The sequence below is a fragment of the Solea solea genome, chromosome 17, assembly GCF_958295425.1.
Source record: "Solea solea chromosome 17, fSolSol10.1, whole genome shotgun sequence".
In the NCBI taxonomy this organism is placed as follows: Eukaryota; Metazoa; Chordata; class Actinopteri; order Pleuronectiformes; family Soleidae; genus Solea; species Solea solea.
The window spans coordinates 15,590,505-15,604,946 of NC_081150.1; the positions used below are offsets into that span (position 1 = coordinate 15,590,505).

The following is a 14,442-nucleotide window of genomic DNA, read 5'->3' on the forward strand; positions in this document are numbered from 1 at the left end:
AGGGTTGCTGGTGCCAATCCAAGCTGACATAGGGGCAAAAGGCAGGATACACCCTGGACAGGTCACCAGTCCATCACAGGGCCACATAGCATGTCCAATTTTATGTTTCTTTCTCATTGTTTTATTTACAACAAGCGCCAGAAGAAGGGGGAAAAAGATGAACCAGTCACTTCAAATAGAGGTTCTGACCCTTGACCCCTGAGCCTGTTAGTTGTGTAAATTGTGATTTGTTACCGATACAATTTTATTGATCAGGATCTGCATGTACTTTCAGTTTGGCACCTTTGTCAAAATGTGTACAGTACATAGATATACATAGATAGACATACATCCCTCTGTTCTGACCACTCATCTTTATTTAACACAGAAATACTTAAAAATCTAAAATAATTATAGGTTAGACATCACAACAAGAAACAAAAACAACATTAATTAAATAAAAATTAAATAAACTTGCTTCCATAAAAAGTAGAACTTTTCTGCAGGGGGTGGCCAACTGTGGAGTGAAACATGCACGCATGTGACGTCACGGCACGAAGACACGCCCAGTGGGTTTTCCCTTACTACATTTCCGTGAAAGTTTTTTCTTCATCTCTTTCTCCATGCACACACCTCGTCCGCGTGAACACCGCACCACACTCCTGTTACCCTTTTATACGTCAAAATGAGTGAAATCAAACCAAACGACACGGCAGCTTCGGGTGACGACAGCGGGGAGGAGAAGGACTGGGCTGCGGCCAAAGCATTCTTTGACAACCTGAAAACAAACAAACCCAGACCTGTGAGTACTTTTTTCTGACTCAGTCTTCAAGCTCTGCCAACTTCCCCCGTTAGCGCTTTCCCTCAAGTTTTCCTTAAGAGCTGTTAAGTCAAGTTTGACTAAGTGTTCTTTGTGTCCTATTTTTCCAGCCCAAACCTAAGTACGCAGTTACCATCGCTGTCTCCTCTCGCACCCTCTTCAACATGGTGGCAGAGAGGAAGATCTACGAGGAAGAAGGAGTGGAGCATTACGTGTCTCATCAGATTGAACATGAAGAGGAGCCCCTAAAACCAGGTCCTGCTTTTCCCTTTGTTAAGGTACAGTAAAGGCCCGAGAGACAGAGTTAGAGAGTAGACCTGACCTGCCGCAAGTCACAGTAAAGGTGTTTCCAGGGCGTGGTCCCTAAACTGGATCAGTTTCCTGTCAAAAGATATGAAGTTAACACCAGAAACAACCAGAATTAGGAAGTTAACAGTTTTCCTGTAATGGGAAATATGTTAAGTATTAATACCTTTAGTATTTAAAATAGGTGCTGCAGTCTCAATTCACATCTTTCTGGAGTGAAAGGAACTACACAAACAACAAAAACAAACCTATTTGTGGCTGCAATAAGGGGAGATTGAAAATTAAAGAACAGTATGAAGAATTTAGCAACTTCCATTGCGACAGAATATCACTCACCTCGCCCTTCCTTCCAAACATGTAGGAGAACCTATGGTGGCCTTCACTTGTCAATAAATCTCAAAAGGGCTTTTTATTGAGAACAGTAGCTTTGTAGCGTGATGTCGGACTAGTGCAAGGACAACTAAAGATGAAAAAAAGAAATATGTAGCCTGCTGTACCAAACTGATTCCACTTGGTGGAAACACAGCTGTAGTGGTCCAAGAAAGGACCTGTTCCTGATGAAAATATTAATGGATCATGAAAACAATTCATACATTCGACAGATTGTACACCAATAAAAATATTAATATAGATATTTTACATTAAATTCTGTCAGTCAGCAGCAGCAGTTGAGATATATCACATAGTGAGAGGAGATGACAGTGTGACAATAACAGACTTCAAATCATTATACATTGTTTTGCTTCCCTGTTCAGGAGAAAATAATCTGTATTCACCTTCTCCGTTTTCTATATTTAAACCATATCTCCTCTGCATACCCTCTTTGTCTTCTCCTCTGGTTGAGACATTTTTGAGAGGGGTAGTGGCTTAAAGCTTTTTCAGGTTTGGTAAGGTTCAGCATTTCTCATGTGTTTGCTGGCAATCCATGTAGCAGTGAAGCCAGTATTTTCTGTTTAACACGTTTCTCTGATGACATATCACGGTCAATTTATGACTTAATATAATAGATTTGATTACTTTATAGTAATATTTATTTGCCAAAACACATACTAATCAATTACTTTAATGAATAATTTACTATAAGCAGTAAGGCTTCAGATATTTGAAGAGCCCCTGCTTATTTCCTACCCTGATGACAACACATTGTAACATTAAATAATGGAGTGCGCAGTTTCAAGTTTCTTGTATCCACACCGAGTGTCTCAATGCTGTGTTGCAACTAAAAACAGTGTTCATGAAAAGGGCAGGTTCCACGTCTCAGAAAGTATTACTGAAAGGCAAAAGTGATGCACAGCTCACCCGATGGGCGTGTCTTAAATGTCAATATTTATGAGGCAGGTTGGAAAGTGCGGCACGACGTCACATAGAGTTTTCATCGATGATCAGAGTCGACGACTGTGCAAGACCCGGTGTTCATCAGGCCACACCTGAGTGGGCTGCATATTCACAGGCGGTTATAATAAAGGAACCTGCACGTTACTGTAATGCATCTCAAACTCAGTGACTGTTGTGCAGCTGCTTAGTGACAGATGTGTTCAGCTGGAAAAAGGCAGTCAGACTGGATCTGTCTTATTCGTCCAAACGTAAACCTGCCCAGACTCACTGGGGGAACGTTAATTAGCCGTTTAGGAATTTCTGTGAGTGATTCCATTTCCTGCTCTTCAGAGAAGGTGCTTGCGTAAAATATAATATAGTATTTTGTTTTACAATGAATGTGTTTTTGTACATTTAGGCCAGGGAATCCCTTTCTCTGCTCAGTTTTTTAGTGTTTTAGTGTCACAACATGGTAAAATACAGATTGTGTCTGTAAAGCCAGAATTAAGTTTGTTAACAGTGACCTATTGTGCATTTTTGTTTTGCCTTGAAAGCTTAGATATTTTGTATTGATTTTGTATTATTATGTTATATATTATATTATTGGGAAAACACATGGTGCAGTATAAAGAATCATGTGTTTGATGTGAACATAAACTCGCTTAGAGATATTTGGATCTTAAACTCAGATATAATGTTGAACATATTTATTTATAACACCAACACACCAATATACAATATATGTGTAGTATAATGCATACACTGATGAAAGTCTGTGCGGTTTATAAAGCGTGTTCTGTTGTTTCTGTGTATTTTAATGACTTAATGTTCCCTTGTGTGTGTGTGTGTGTGTGTGTGTGTGTGTGGGTTCTGTACTAAACTAAAAGGAACCTGTTGTTGTAAAAAAAAAATATTGCGGCGTTTGTGTTGTAATCTCATGTTGTACATTCTGACTCAATACCCTGTTGGGCTTTTGGGGATTTTTTTGAAGTGTAAACCTATCTGTCCTCTCACTCAGGCTCTGATGAATGTCAACTCTCGGTTGAGGGACCTCTACCCGGACAGCGAGGAGCTGTTTGACATCGTCTTAATGACGAACAACCACGCCGAAGTCGGAGTGCGCCTCATAAACAGCATTAATCACTATGGTACGTTCAGCGCTAAGCCAAACAATTTTTGCGCAACGGATGATGAAGGACAATTGGATAATTGGAGTGGGATTCCTGTCTTCAACTTGCCTTTTATTCTTTCAGATTTGTCTATAGAGAGGTTCTGCATGACGGGAGGAAAGAGTCCCATCGGTTACTTGAAGGCCTACATGACAAACCTTTACCTCTCCAAGGACTCAGAGAAAGTCATCGAGGCCATCAGTGAAGGTAGGTGATGCTGCTGCTCAAACACAAACCTCTCAAAAACTGTTGTTCTATCAGAGTATCAGTCTCCTTCAGCAGCTGTCACATGTGACTTTGTGTGTGTGCGTGCGTGACTCATTCACACTGTTCAGACAAATCTGGACCCCACACTGTGTGGCAAGATGGAGTATAGTGTATGATTTGTGGCTCGCTGTCATCGTAAATACACACAAAACAAACAAATACGAAGCATAAGCACTCACATTAACGCTGATATCAGACAGCCAATTGATCAATTCTGCTGCTTTTTCTACTTTTTCATTGTTCACTGAACGTGTTCTGGTTTAAAACAGGATGTACATATTCGAACTGTAGTGTGTAACCTTTAAATATAAGCAAATTTGTTTGTTACATTGTCAGATAAGTCCACAGTGTGCGTTTCTCAGTATAGCTGTGTTTAGATCTTATGTTGTGTGGTACCTGCACTGCACACAGGAAGTGTTTGTTTTATGTGAAGACAGACAAAAAGGCAAAAACAACATTGCCTAGTGAAGTGAGACGGCTGCAAACAAACTGTCTCAAAAGTGAATTCCTCTGCTCATAAAAACAGGTTTTTCTTCAGCTTGACAAGAAAAAATTATCGTTGTCTCCGCCCATCCCTGCTCTGCTGCTGTATGCAAACAAACACTCCCTCAGTCAGGTCTGATGTGTTTGCCTGACGCTGCGTACAAACACATATTAACATCTTTTCCGTTCACTGTGACCATTCAGAAGCAGGAATCATTTTATTTTTTTAAAGGAAAACACTATGAAATCATCACGAGATGCTGCTAAAATTCACACCGAGTGAAAGAGACATGAGTACAAGCTCACAGCTGCCCACGCACAGCACGTGTGATGCATGCTAACGCCGCCTGAGGCATGGCAGGCTTTCAAATGAGACTGGATCTGTATCTGACCTGGACATGGACACACTTGAGTGGAAAAACTCAGCGCGTGATGATACTGTGTGTGTGTGTGTGTGTGTGTATATATATAGCAAATAGTGTACTGTAGTTTGCTTCAGCCAAGTCTCAAAAATGTTGTTTCTCTCGGGCTGTGAACGATACCATGAGGGGTTTATGTAATCAGCAGCGTAATGCCTGTCCAAACAGAACAGCCTGACAAAGCACACGTTCCTTTTGATGCTTCAGGTGTAATATTATAATGAATAACAATGTGTAATTCCTCCAGATGTATTTATTAGGATATTTATCCTTGCCGCCACTTTATTAGGTACACAGGACACGTTAATAAAGTGGCTGGTGAGGTCCTCTGCTGTTGTTGCTCCCAGGTTCTGCATGTTGTGCTTTCAGAGTTAGTCTCTTCCATGCCTCGGTTGTTATTTAAGTTACTAGTTTAGCTTAAATAATAGTTAAATAGTTGTTTTTTTTTGTCTTTTCATAACATTCTCTACAAACACCTGAGGGGGTTGTCTGTGAAGTTTCCTCACTCATCCAGGCTATAATCATCTTCAGTAGTTATCTGCAGGTGACTGGACTTGCTTGAGTTATGAGGTTTGAAGACGTTTCTCCTCTCATCAAAGAGGTTTCTTCACTTTCTCCGGACTCAACTAAGTTCTGCCAGCTACTGAAGATGACTAGAGATGGTTGTGCCTGAAGGTCAGAAGTTTCGGAAATACTCGGAACAACGCCACGTTCAAAGTTACCCTTTCCTCCTCATTCCTGCTGGGTTTGAACCTCAGCAGGTCGTCTGGACCATGTCTACAGGCCTACATGCGTTGAGTTGCTATTTTCTTCAGTACCAGTTGAACGGCTGTACCTTCCGTTGAGCCGGTCGTGTGGAAGCAGCGTTGTCAGATCCTCAGTGAAAGATGGAGGTTTGGCAGTGTAAAATGAAAAATCTAAGGTCCTTCCTCATGTAACGCCCCCCAGGAATCGCCGCAGCCACGATGTTCATGCCGAGCACCGAGACCGAGCTGAGCGACACTCAGCTGCGGGTGGCGTTTGACGGCGACGCCGTCCTCTTCTCGGACGAGTCGGAGATCATTGTGAAGCAACACGGCCTCGACACTTTCTTCGAGCATGAGAAGGAATTTGAGAACAAACCCCTCGCGCAGGTAAACGCAGGTTTTCTTTATTTTGTACATTAATACACTCGTTGTCGTGCGGAATTCACACTCGTTGTGTGCGTTTGTATTTTACGCTTTCATTTGTGTTTTTCAAAAGCAAATGTACCGGGACAGTTTTTTATGAAAGGAACACATAATAAGGGATTTTCTGTTCTTTGGTGATTAGTTATATTTACAGCTGCAACTAATGATTTTTTTCATATTTGTTTGATCCATAAAATGTGAGAAATGCTAAAAAAATGTTGATTGGGGTTTCCCAAACCTGGAAATGATGACGTTCTCCGATGTCTTGTTTTGTCCAAACTTTATCAGTTTTAATGATTTCTTTGTTATATGGAGCAAAGAAACCAGAAAATATTCATATTTAAGAAGCTGAAAAGTCAGAAATTCAGTTAAAATAGCAGCCCTACTTATATTTTTTATGTTGATGGTGTTAAGGGCTGAACAATTAATGGTTTTCTATGATCGAAATGGCAAATTTAAACAATGCAATTAGCAAATCGCCACAGGCTGCAATTAAATCCGTTCTATTATTGATTGTTAGACCAGCAATAAATTATTGCTAAATTAATTTCCAACTATTTTAAGGTCAGTTAATTGGCTTAAGAGAAAAATTTGAACTGCAAACTAAATTTGTGGACAAAAACTTCACATTTGAGGACGTCATCAAACACACTTTTTGCAACATTTTCCTGCATCTTATGGACGACACGTCTAATCAATTAATCAGTTCTCTGTGACACTTTGTGCCTTTTTAGTTTTTCTTCCCTTCATTCACCTGTGTTCTTTTAAACTCCCGTGTTTGCTTCAGGGTCCTCTAAAGTGCTTCCTGGTGGCTCTGGGGAAACTCCAAAGGAAATTCTACGCCAAGAACGAGCGCCTGAACTGTCCCATCCGAACCTACCTGGTCACGGCCCGCAGCGCTGCCAGCTCGGGGGCTCGGGTCCTGAAGACGCTGCGCTCCTGGGGCCTGGAGATCGACGAGGCCCTCTTCCTGGCGGGGGCTCCCAAGGGGCCCCTGCTGCAGAAAATCAGGCCGCACATCTACTTCGACGACCAGATGTTCCACATCGAGGGGGCCAAGGAGCTGGGAACCATTTCGGCGCACGTGCCCTATGGAATCGGACAAAAGTACAACAAGGGGAAACTCATTGAGCAGCCTGAGAAAAAGGAATGAGACGTACACTCAATTTCAGCTGCATATAAATGATTGTGTTCAGGCGAAACAGAAAATGGAGCTTTCTTAGGCAACGAGGTTTTTCTAATTTACTACTATTTCCTGGTGTTGCTGGGGTGTTTTATCAAAGCAAGTTATTACACTATTTCACTTAATGCTGTCTAGGAAGAACAAAAACACAATAGTAATAACCTGTTGGTGCCTTGTTATATCTCTCTCAACATTTTTACATTTTGAAAAGTGTGCTGTTTTGAAAAAAAAAAAACAGTCACATTGGAACTAATGTCTATTTTTTTTACTTTTTTACACCATGCACACAAGATTTATATTATTCACATTTATTCACAGTTTTAGTCACAGTTCTGTTACCACTGGTTTTTGGACTAGCTTTGAAGAATACAACATATCTGCTGTAGTAGCTGTTGTTTCACAGCTACTTTTTAATATTTCCAACATTTTTGCTGTTTGGCTTTTAAGATTTCACATCTAATGGTTAACTTTTGTGGTGGTTTAAGGTTTAAAGGGACGCTGGTTGACGCTGTGCATCTTTGTCACTGTCTTTGCTGTTGACACACACACACACACAACAATAATAATTTATTTTATTTGCCTCAAGCTTGTTTACACTATTACTTTTGAAAATGTGTCTGTTCACCAGGCAGCGCACTGTAACGTCACGAGTGACTACTTTTATGTATTATACAGGAAGCATTTTGTGTATTTCATATTGCTGAAAGAGCTTGAAAGAAACCTCACAAGTAACTTAATGACACACAGGAGTCGCGCGACAACACTATTAGTCAGTCACCTGTTTTTTACGTGCTTTAAAATCGGTGTGTCAAGCACTGATGTGTATATGTAATGGACAAATAAAAGAATGTGGAGAAAACCTATTTCTTTGATGGTGGAAGTACTTATGCACAATTTAAGTATGTTTATACATATTTTTCCACTTCCTGTTGTTATTGTCGTCGAACTGAAGGGTCCAAGTTCTTTTCCACTTCTGTTGTTTGTGCGTGTGAGCAGCAGATGTTGCTGGTGAGCTGTGATTCGTCACCGTGTCGCCTGCTTTTCCTACAACTGCAACAGGTTCACTAAAGGAGTCACGACAGGTTATTGTCTCAGCTGATCTTGTTTTGACGTCCAGGAAACTTCAACCCCCCCCCCTCTTGTTCCTGTGTGTTGTCAGGAGACATGAAGTCACACTCACGTTAGATGTAAAGAGCAAAAGTAACCACAAGGTGCTGCTCCTGCTCAACTAAAGAGAAACAAGTGCCCAGAAGTGCAAAGTGTTACTATTATGTAGAACAATGGAAACAGTTCTGGTGTCATCACTGGGAAACATGTTACATTTTCAGCTTCTTCCTTTATGGCTCACCACTGCAGGTCATCTGCCTCCATCTTGTCCTCCCTCTTCTGTTCTCCTGTCCTCCTTCACAGCATCCATGAACCTTCTCTATAGTCTTCCTCTTCTTCCTTTGTCCAAATTTAAACACTGTCCCAAACCATGTCCACCTCGACTCTCTTACTTTATCTCCAAACCGGTCAACCTGAGCTGTCCCCTCTCGAATATGCTCCTTTCTAATGTGGAAAAATGTCTTTACCTTTTTCTGTCTTTTTAGACAGTGCCGTAGCGGATCCCACTACAATCTTGTGCAGTTTCCCCTGTCACTCTTTCACTGCTGTTATCCCTCTGTCACACAAAGAATTCAAGAAGTACAGTGTATAATAATTCTGCGAGACTTCATTTGATCCCCTGTTTAAACCGAGCTCCCACTCAGCTCGTCTCTCCTCGAGCAAAGAAACGGAGCAATAATAACAAAATGCAAATCACTCTACTCAGTGAACTAGTATTACACCTAATTGGCAGTTAATGAGAAACCCTCCAGTCCCCGATATGTAATAAATATGTTCAGGGTTAATCCTTCTGTGTGTGTAAGAATGTGTTAATACACAATCACAGCAGCAGAGGACTCTTTCAAATACTCTTATCGTGAAAATAAGAATAGCAAACAGTCATTTACCGGTTAAGAATAACCAGTATTGAAAATGTCTTTTTTTTAGTCTATAAAAAGTTACTTTAAATTAGTATAAATCGACTGTAAATCTGTTCCAGAAATAGGCAACTTAACCAATTTGGTCACTATGGTAATGTGAAGTGAGTGTGAATATTGTTTCCTGTCTGAGACCTGAGAGCTGGAGACGATTGAGAGGTTTAAAAACACAACACTCGGGGGGGATTTAGGATTTATTTTAATGTCATTATATTTTTCTGCAGTGGAGTTATTCATCTTGTCAGTGGAGCGTCTTTGTGGCGAGGCACAGTTTTGTCTGGCGGCAGTTGTGTGTACGTGTGTGTGTGCATTCCCCAAGAGCTGGGACCAACTGGCTGTTGCCATGGATACTCGGTGCTGACACCACAAGAACTGTGTAGGCTTGTTGAAGATATAATTAATAACAAAGGATTAGAGGCAAAGGTAGCATGGGGATCAGTATGAGAAACCTCATCACACAGTTACTATAATTGGCATCCTTTCTTTATGCGTGCGCGCGCGTGTGTGTGTGTGTGTGTGCGTGTGACAACTCCGCGGGAAAAGTTACTGAAAAAACACAAGTGCGGAAACAATGCTCTCATACTCTGCTGCTGCATTTATCTTCTTGACAAGCAATTTGCTCTAAATATGTTTTCTTGGTTGGTGGCCAGAAACTTGTAGGTAGATGTTTTGTGAAAGTAATTCATTTTGACCTGCAGTACCTCGGTTGGGTTCCTCGATGCTTACATCTTATAAACATCGATGAAACATAATTAGATAACTGACAATTTATTTAATTAGCCCCGTAGCTTCGGCCCCCGGGCGGACTGAAGGTCTGTCTGGAGATGAATGCATGTTTTCAGGGATTTTTAAGTATTTTTAACTGATCTACAGTTCGGCATTGCCGTGCGAGAACTGTATAGTGAAAAAGTGCCGTAAGTAGAATAGAATATGTACTTTACGTAAGGGTCTTGCTTTACGGAGGCCACCAGCACTGCCATGTTTCTAACAATCAAGATTTTATTCCAAAGTATATTTAATGTAATAAGTTGTAATGCACAAAAGAAGTGGAGTAATACGGGAACAATAATCTAATTTTGCAAATTGGCTTTTGACCGCAAGATTGCGCATAATCAAGTTAAAGTAATCAGATTACTCTGCTGAAGCTGCAGCTTTAATCCATGTATTTTCCATTTTTTACATGCAGTCTAGTTGACTCCGGCTGTGTTTAGCTCTGTGCTATGATAATGACATGTAATGAGGTCAGCTGGTCCCCCCCCGCCCCGCCCCACCACCTCCACAGAAGCACATACTTATAGAAATCAGCGTATATGCATTCCAGACACACAACAGTTAAAGCCATAGATTAAGATACAGTCAATCCGAAGTGTTCGTGTGTTGACACTCTCCAAGTCTTTGATCTAGCACAAAGCTGTTTGGTGGATGTTCTGTCAAGATTAAAGTATGGGCTGCATTGTCTGCGCCGACACGACTCCCTTTTTTGAAACAGATGCTCGCGGCTCTCGTCGCACGCTTCTGTAATTGCCGTCTGACTGATGTCAGAGCCGATCTGAGCGTGTGTTCTGCAGGGATCCCAGGAAGCCCGTCTCCCACGCCTCCTCCAAGAGCTGCGCATGATTCAATCTGATCAATTCTCATTTGATCGCACCGCGTGGTTCTCTGAAAAGCGACCCCACAGGTCTGGGGTGGCATCGACGAGTGTCCCTGCATGGGATGGATTAGCGATGCCTCATCGAACCGGTGTTGCCCCTCGTCTTGGCTTTCCACGAGAACACCTGTGTGCTGATATTGCCGAGACACGAGGCACAGTTAGCTGTGCAGGCCTCACACTCGCACGGTTATGTATGCCGATATAAACATAAGAACAGGTTAAGTGATTCTCTGACAACGCTTTGGACAGTTTTGGAATCAATCGCCGCGTTGCCTTTTGCTGAGAAATGCACTTTGGAGGGAGGCGGTGATGTTGCTGAGATCATGTTTCTTTAAGTTTTATGTCGGCTTGTTTTCATGGGGTCCAGGGTTTGCCCCGCCTTTCACCCTTTGTCAGCTGGGATTGGCACCAGCGACCCTCATGTGGAGGATAAAGAGGTAGAAGATGGATGGAGCACAGATAGACCGCAGGTGTTGACCAAGCTCGGCCCACTTTTTTTATTCATTTCTTTCTAATTTCATATTAATGACTCTTTGGGTGTCGCCCTTAGCATCAATTCCGAATTAAAAGTGTGTAATAATGCCCAGAAATTGCATTTGAAATATGATTTATGTGAAACAGTAGTCATTTTGAGTAGGCCCATTAAAGTCTGCAATGAAAGCAATAAAAAAACAACTCACCTCATGGGAAAATGTGGCACTAACCACTTTGCCAAATTTGAATCATGCAAAATCTCAGAGTCGGCTGGAGGAGCTCCATCCTCACACACACACACACACACACACACACACACACACAAACACACTCACCAACGCTGCTGTTTGTCAGTGTTTTTAGTGACATCTTGTTGTGACAGCAGGAGTCTTTTCTTCTTCTTCTGCACTTCATTCATTTCCTCATCTTAAGGAATTTCCTTTTTTTTATGCATTTTTGCATCAAAGTGAGACACATTTTCGGGATAAAAATGCATGTCAGCGAGCAAACAAACCAAAGGAGTCGTTGCACGAACTCACGAGTGAGCCGACAAAGCATAAAGAACATAATTCTGTCATTCTTTTCCCAGATTCTCAGACACTATCTTGAAGCGTTATTGTGAGCCCCTGCCCCCTGAAAGTTGTGTGTGCGCCACTGACGCAAGCTCATAATTCACTGACGCATTTTATTACCCGATGTGAAAATAAGAAGACTGCTCCTCCAGTGTTTTAGATTTATCCATCTAGGGTGAAAGGGAATCGGCTGCTCTCTGCCACTGTCGTCTTTATTTCTTCCGTGCCGTTAATTCGGTAATGACTTCAACTGTGTTTCGTCACGTTATAGTGTAGCATCACACTGACTTTCTCTCCAGGCAGTGTTAAGCGTGCAGGCTGTGAGGGCAGATGGGAGAACAGCCTCTGATCCGATGAGCAGATACAAAAAAGACATTGCCGTAGTAGTAGCAGCAGCAGTTTGGCCGCACAAGGCCGTACTTCTTCGTGGCGAAAGCTCATCAGCGATGTCATTTAGACTTTTCTGCTGACTCGGCAAGAGGAGAAGCCCCAGTTGTGGCTCAGACCGGGCCAGTCAGCGACACAACTAGCCATCGAGGGAAAGCAGGGTGCAACCAACTGAGCAGACAAGCATCACCAATTATCTCCACCTGCTCGTAGCAGGAATCCATTTCGGCGCCATTACCTCTAGGCAGCCATGGGCTGACAGTCGCCCCCATCAGGGCGATAGTTCTAAATTGGCTCCCACCCTCCACACTTCCAGAGATTGAAAAGAGATTATTAAGGACATTCATCATAGTGGAGGGCTGAGCTTGTCCGGAAGGTCTGGAAATGGTGAGAAATGGCAGCACAATGGAGGAGGAGGCCCGACCGAAGATGAGAATAAAGAGGATGTAACGGTGAGAAAATGATACAGAGATATGTCTTTGTGCTGGAGGCTTGGTTCACCTCCCCAGGAGCAGACAGGTCGGTCCCCTGGGCGTCCTGAGAGCCAGGGTGTGGGGTCCGACCCCCGGAGGAGGAGCGCATGCGCGTAGACGGCCACCCAGGCAGTCATGGCTAAAACCCTACGTATCGGATTCAGCGTTAATGATATCCCCGGAGACCGCCACAGTCTGGCTCCTGCATGACAAGATGCTCTGTACAGTATGTGTTATCCTTGTCAGCTCCACGTTTACTTCTCGGGGCTTGGAGTTAAAGGTCTGCTCTGTGGTCTTGTGTGAAGACATCAAATTAGATCTTGGTGGTTTGCGAGAATACAACTTTATTTTTTTGCAGGAAAAGCATATTTACACCATTACACACAGTTTAAAAAGACTATTAGTTGAACTGTGCGCCCCCCCCCCCCCCCCCCCCCCCGATGAATATTCTAGAAGATGTCATGCCACTGCTGGGCCTATAAATTTTAAGGTCAGATTTTAATGCAAGCATTTATTTTCAAACGTATGCTCTGCAGTATATGGCTTCATGTTAAGGAGACTCCAGTGGCCCGGGTTGTTCTCTGGCATTTAATTTCTGTCACAATCACTTGCCAGCCCCAATCCCTTACACTCCTCCCATGCACCAACTCACAGAAGTGTTATCGATGCAGTTATGTAACCACGTGAATATTGATGAACGTTAAGAGCTGCACTGAGCCCATATGAATGCACTGTTCAGTATGTGGATGCTGTCCTCATGGTACAGATTGCATGCACAACAGTGGGCGGTTAAATGTGGATTTACAGGAAAAGGAACGGCAGCACAAAATGTGAAAACTGTGTTCAACGCGTGTGATTGTAGAGTTAGTTCGAGATGATCACTATTATTAATGAATTACAGTCGTCTTACCAATATCACTTCTCAACTGAAACGTTATATTGTTATAAAAAAAACGATAGAAGATCTATAGAACACTGGACAACACATGACTGAGTTTGTTTACGCCGCCGCGGTGGCAGGGGAAAAGTTCCGGCAAAAATAAATGGTGCCCGTGCCAGTTTCAATATATCGCAGAACCTGACAGACTAAATATATCTGACCTTTAAAATGCCCCCAGGTGTTGTTCCAGAACCTGCAGTATCCTGTTCTCTTCAACTTTCACATGAAATCTCCTCCCTTATCACGTGGAGACATGCTGAGACACTGCAATAAAAGCATGTAAAATAAACAAGATATTAAAACTAGAAAGTGCCGGATTCTGTATCTGATATGAAGGGATCAGAACACTGTGGACTCCCATCGTAGCATCTTCTATGCTCACTCTGAACATGTTTAATAGCTGTGATCCAAGCTGGGATCTGCTAAAATCCGCCCCGCAGGCACAGCAGCTATCCACCATCTTCCCTTTTTTATGCCAGCCAAGAGTCCTGCCAAAATGGTGCTATTTTGATTCCAACTTATGCATGACAACATGAAACCCTAACCCTCAAGTAAGGGTATGACTGACAACACAAAGAAAGAACCCAAGAAAACTTAACTCAAAAATAGATTCTACTGTTTTGTGGAATTGTAAAAAACTGGTTTGATTGGATAAATGTCCCTGCACTGCCACTGTATACACAGAAACGCTCCCTTGCTCATCAGAGCTCATGTGCAGATGAAAAGATTGTTTCCGTTCACAAAGACCGGATAACTGCTGAAATATCACCAGAGGTTACACAGTGCAGCTTTAACACACAGACAACAGAATG

At 42.4% G+C, this 14,442-nt stretch overlaps 1 protein-coding gene across 1 annotated transcript; it reads left to right on the top strand.

Annotated features, from left to right (window-relative positions):
* The first annotated feature begins 500 nt into the window (after positions 1–500).
* Positions 501–7,969, top strand: LOC131443665 (cytosolic 5'-nucleotidase 1A-like). The gene is made up of 6 exons (XM_058613493.1): positions 501–781; positions 910–1,077; positions 3,438–3,567; positions 3,673–3,795; positions 5,706–5,890; positions 6,714–7,969. Exons 1-6 carry the CDS (start codon positions 665–667, stop codon positions 7,077–7,079), a joined length of 1,089 nt encoding a protein of 362 aa, XP_058469476.1. The 5' UTR covers positions 501–664; the 3' UTR covers positions 7,080–7,969.
* The last annotated feature ends 6,473 nt before the right edge of the window (positions 7,970–14,442 follow it).

What these genes read in the sequence shown, in the direction of transcription:
- LOC131443665 (XM_058613493.1), top strand. Translation starts at nt 665, where the DNA reads ATGAGTGAAATCAAACCAAACGACACGGCAGCTTCGGGTGACGACAGC. An exon ending in CTGCTTTTCCCTTTGTTAAG is followed by an intron (nt 1,078 to 3,437) that starts GTACAGTAAAGG and finishes CCTCTCACTCAG; the next exon opens with GCTCTGATGAATGTCAACTC. An exon ending in AGAACAAACCCCTCGCGCAG is followed by an intron (nt 5,891 to 6,713) that starts GTAAACGCAGGT and finishes TGTTTGCTTCAG; the next exon opens with GGTCCTCTAAAGTGCTTCCT.